Source organism: Colobus angolensis, unplaced genomic scaffold, assembly GCF_000951035.1.
Source record: "Colobus angolensis palliatus isolate OR3802 unplaced genomic scaffold, Cang.pa_1.0 Scaffold288, whole genome shotgun sequence".
NCBI classification, from domain to species: domain Eukaryota; kingdom Metazoa; phylum Chordata; class Mammalia; order Primates; family Cercopithecidae; genus Colobus; species Colobus angolensis.
In genome coordinates this window covers 1,162,647-1,166,774 of record NW_012116132.1, presented here as the reverse complement: position 1 = coordinate 1,166,774, position 4,128 = coordinate 1,162,647, and the positions used below count along the sequence as shown (strand labels likewise).

The 4,128-nt window shown below is 33.8% G+C and overlaps 1 protein-coding gene across 3 annotated transcripts in view; it reads left to right on the top strand.

The window, feature by feature from the left end:
* The window catches only part of LIN9 (lin-9 DREAM MuvB core complex component), a 111,359-nt gene that overhangs the window by 21,540 nt on the left and 85,691 nt on the right, over positions 1–4,128 (top strand). For all 3 annotated transcript variants that reach the window (XM_011948957.1, XM_011948960.1, XM_011948959.1), the window contains 2 exons: positions 1,399–1,532; positions 2,734–2,859. In XM_011948957.1, coding sequence (XP_011804347.1) covers positions 1,399–1,532; positions 2,734–2,859 — 260 coding nt within the window. The remainder of the gene's footprint in view (positions 1–1,398; positions 1,533–2,733; positions 2,860–4,128) is intronic.

Genomic DNA, 4,128 nt, shown 5'->3' with positions numbered 1-4,128 from the left:
AGGATGGTCTCGATCTCCTGACCTCGTGATCCGCCCATCTCGGCCTCCCAAAGTGCTGGGATTACAGGCTTGAGCCACCGCGCCCGGCCAATTTTTGTATTTTTAGTAGAGATAGGGTTTCACTGTGTTGGCCAGGCTGTCTCAAACTCCTGACCTTGTGATTCACCTGCCTCGGCCTCCCAAAGTACTGGGATTACAGGCGTGAGCCGCCGCACCTGGCCTAAGATTTTTTCCTAAATATTTTTGTGCATTTATTTTTCCATGTAGACTTTAGAATCAACTTGACTAGGGAAAAAAAATGGCCTATTGGCATTTTGACTGGGATTGGACTAATATTATAAATTAATTTATGAGAAATTACATATCTATAGGTAACATTGAGACTACCTAAGAACTGATTGTAGTTCCACTTAGTTCTTAGTATTCCACAGACTTAAACATTTTTTCCATATCAGTCTTGCATGTTTCTTAAGTATATTCCTATGTATTTAATATTTTTTTGTTTATGTCAATTTTTTTCACTATTATAAACAGGATGTAAACTCTTATGACCTGTCCAGTTATTATTTATATATAGAAAAGATAGTGATTTTTTTGAATTGTGGTTTTTGTATATCAACTTTGTATTTACCCCTTTCATTAAATTTTCTTACTGTTTTTAATTGTTACAGTGAATTTTCTTGAGTTTTCACCTACAAGGAAATGGTAGTTTTATCTTCTTTCTAAATGTTATTATTCTTACCTGAATGGCCAACTCCTTCAAAACAGTGTTATGAAATAGCGGTGGTAGTTGAAATCTTTGTCATACTAGGTTAGTGGTGGTAGTTGAAATATTTGTCATTCTGATTGTCTTTTAATATTATGATACTGGTTTTTGGGTTGGAGTGGAGAGAAATGTTTTACTAGATTAAGAAAGTATCCATCTAAGCTGGGCGCTATGGCTCACACCTGTAATCCAGCACTTTGGGAGGCTGAGGCAGGCGGATTATCTGAGATCAGGAGTTCGAGACCAGCCTGGCCAACATGGTGAAACCTGATCTCTACTAAAAATACAAAAATTAGCTGGGTGTGGTGGTGCACACCTGTAGTCCCAGCTACTCGGGAGACTGAGGCAGAATTGCATGAACCTGGGAGGCAGAGGTGCAGTGAGCTGAGATTATGCTACTGCACTACAGCCTGGGTGACAGAGCAAGACTCTGTCTCAAAAAAAAAAACAGCAATAATCAAAAATAATCAGAGTGTTTAAAACAGCAACAAAAATTCCATGTTGAATATTGGTGAATCTTTTTGAGTACTTAAACATAATTTACCTTTTGCAAATTTATTCAGGGTTATAAATGTTCATTTTTACTTAATGGAGCCATAAATTAATCTCTCTTTTTTTTTTCTATTGTATAGAAATTTACAGCAACAATGTCAACACCAGATAAGAAAGCTTCACAGAAGATTGGTTTTCGATTACGTAATCTGCTCAAGCTTCCTAAAGCACATAAATGGTGTATATACGAGTGGTTCTATTCAAATATAGATAAGTATGTATCATGGCTTATATTATGAATATTACTTGAATCAGAAATTTAAGTTTTTCAAGTGTTTTAAACTACAACATTTTCTATAGGTCTATTTTGATCTTATTTTTCCCTGAATTCATTTTTCTATTCCACATTCCAGTTGGATCTATTCTGTTTGTCATAGTTTTCTTCCCCGTTATCCTTGTTGGGGAAGAAAACTATACATTTTTGTGAAGAATTGATTAGAGTATAATTTCAGTGTTATAATTTTTAAAGACTATGGAGTAGAGATACCTTAAAACACCATTATTTGCAATGAATGAGATTCATTTTATAATTGAGATGTTAAGTGTTGGTATAATCATAGAGAAACCATTACTAATGGTAAAAATGGCTTAAGATTTTTAGGAGGGTAGTCTTTCTTGTTTGGATATGGTGCTTAAGCACGTTAGGTATACACGTATGCTTAAGTATAACATAGTGTGAGATTTGACTGAAATACAGGTATTCAACAATGGAATTTACTGAGGAAAAGTTCTTATTTATAATCCTTCCTCATATGCCAGTTATTGCTGCTTGCTCTGCTGGATATTTATGTTTACTTCCCTTCTCTGTTTTCTATACCAGTTGCCTACTCTGGAGCTTGTGAATCTCATGAATGTTCATATGTGAGCCCAAGGCATTGATGTATCATTGCCAACACTGGTTCCTGGTTTCCCAGACTCATGAATAGAATTGTTTTATTTTTGTCCATAGGCTTAAGAGAGTTTTCAGGGTGTCTCAGTGTGGTCTGAGTTCTTCTGGGATTCCCCCAAGCTAATCTAACCCTCTAGAGTCCTCCAGTGTCCCAAGACTGGTTTAATTCCAAAGAGGACTCCTTGGTGATGGTATTCCTTTGGGACAAAGATACTTTGTAGCTACCTTGGTTTATCTTCACCTGATATAAGGCCAGGGCCGGGATAGCCTCCCAAAGGATATACCTGTATAAGAGATTGAACAAAAATCAATGTCTTTTGGAATCACAACACAAATAATATTTCTTGAGCAACTTTTACACATTAGATGTTTCACAAATGCCAAGGATTTAGTTTTAGCACTTTGAATTTGTGCCAGTTTTTATGTATATGGGGTAGAAATGAAAGTTTAGCATTTTGTGATTTTATGTGTTTTAAGAAAGTAACACATTGTATGTAACCATTAAAATACTATTTCTGTTTTACAGACCGCTTTTTGAAGGTGATAATGACTTCTGTGTATGTCTAAAGGAATCTTTTCCTAATTTGAAAACAAGAAAGTTAACAAGAGTAGAATGGGGAAAAATTAGGCGGCTTATGGGAAAACCACGGAGGTAAAAATAATGGTTTTGTTTTTGTTTAAAATAAAATCAAGCCAGGAGCAGTGCATGTACTTATAATCCCAGTTACCTAGAAGGCTAAGGTGGGGTATTTGCTTAATAAGGCCAGGTATTCAGGGCTGTAGTATGCTGTGATTACACCTGTGAATAGTCACTACACTCCAGCCTGGGCAACACAGTGAGAACCTTCCTCTAAAAAGAATTAAAAAATAAAATCAATAAATAGTAGTTATTAGTATCATTACTATGTTGATTTTTTTTAATCTTTAAAATGACTAGTACCAAAACATAACTTTTCTGAATAATTGATTATATGTTAAATATATCCTGTTAACCAACTTTAATGTAGGTGCTGTTTATACTTATGCATCTTATAATTAAATGCACAATTTCATTTTTGTTAGGATCACAGGTTTTGAACGTAATTTTTTTGTTTTACATTACCTATGTCCTTCTGTGTTCCAAAAAATACTTGGGTGTCCTAAAAAGTATTTAAGGATGCTGTAAAGTTCTGTGTACATTTTTGTTATCTTTTGTGAAATCCTTTATCATCTCAGGAGCCTTCACAGAAATGCCTATTTTACTTTATATAAAAGTAGAAGACAAATTAATCTATCTAATATGTTAGTTCCTGAGAATTGCTCTTCATGTGAAATGATTTTTTCTTTTCTGCTGTTATCCTGGTAACACGTTGGAAAACCTTATATTACTTTTGAGTGAAAATTGGAAATATGTTAGAAGAAGAATTAGATCATTAGTTCTCACATTATGTCTATCTGCTTGGTAAAAAGTATGTGCAAGACTTTTTCATTTTAAATGGTGGGAAAGTTCAAGGAAGGTCTGTAAATATAAAGTGATTTGGTCAAATAGAAATGGAATTTAGATTTCATGATCTCTTTAGATGGTGATGAAATACAAAGAGAACTTTTAATTAAACTGCCAATTTGTTTGTATTAAAAGATGACCTTGATGATGATGTTTTTAATATTTCTTACAACAAAATTAAAGTTTGGTATGTTATTTAGTGTGTTTCATACTCATAATTTATGACCTTTGGTAATTACAGTAGGCCATTTGGTGGCTTTTTGCTATCATTTTGTGTGTTTGAGCAAATTGAGTTACACTATTTCTAATTATTGTCCATCAGAGTGGGATATTGGTCACTATTTACTGTTTTGTCATAATTCTATCGTTTGGGTGTCATAATATTTCTCTTGTTAATTTATCTTCTATTCTCTTTTTTTTTTTTTTTTTTTGAGACGG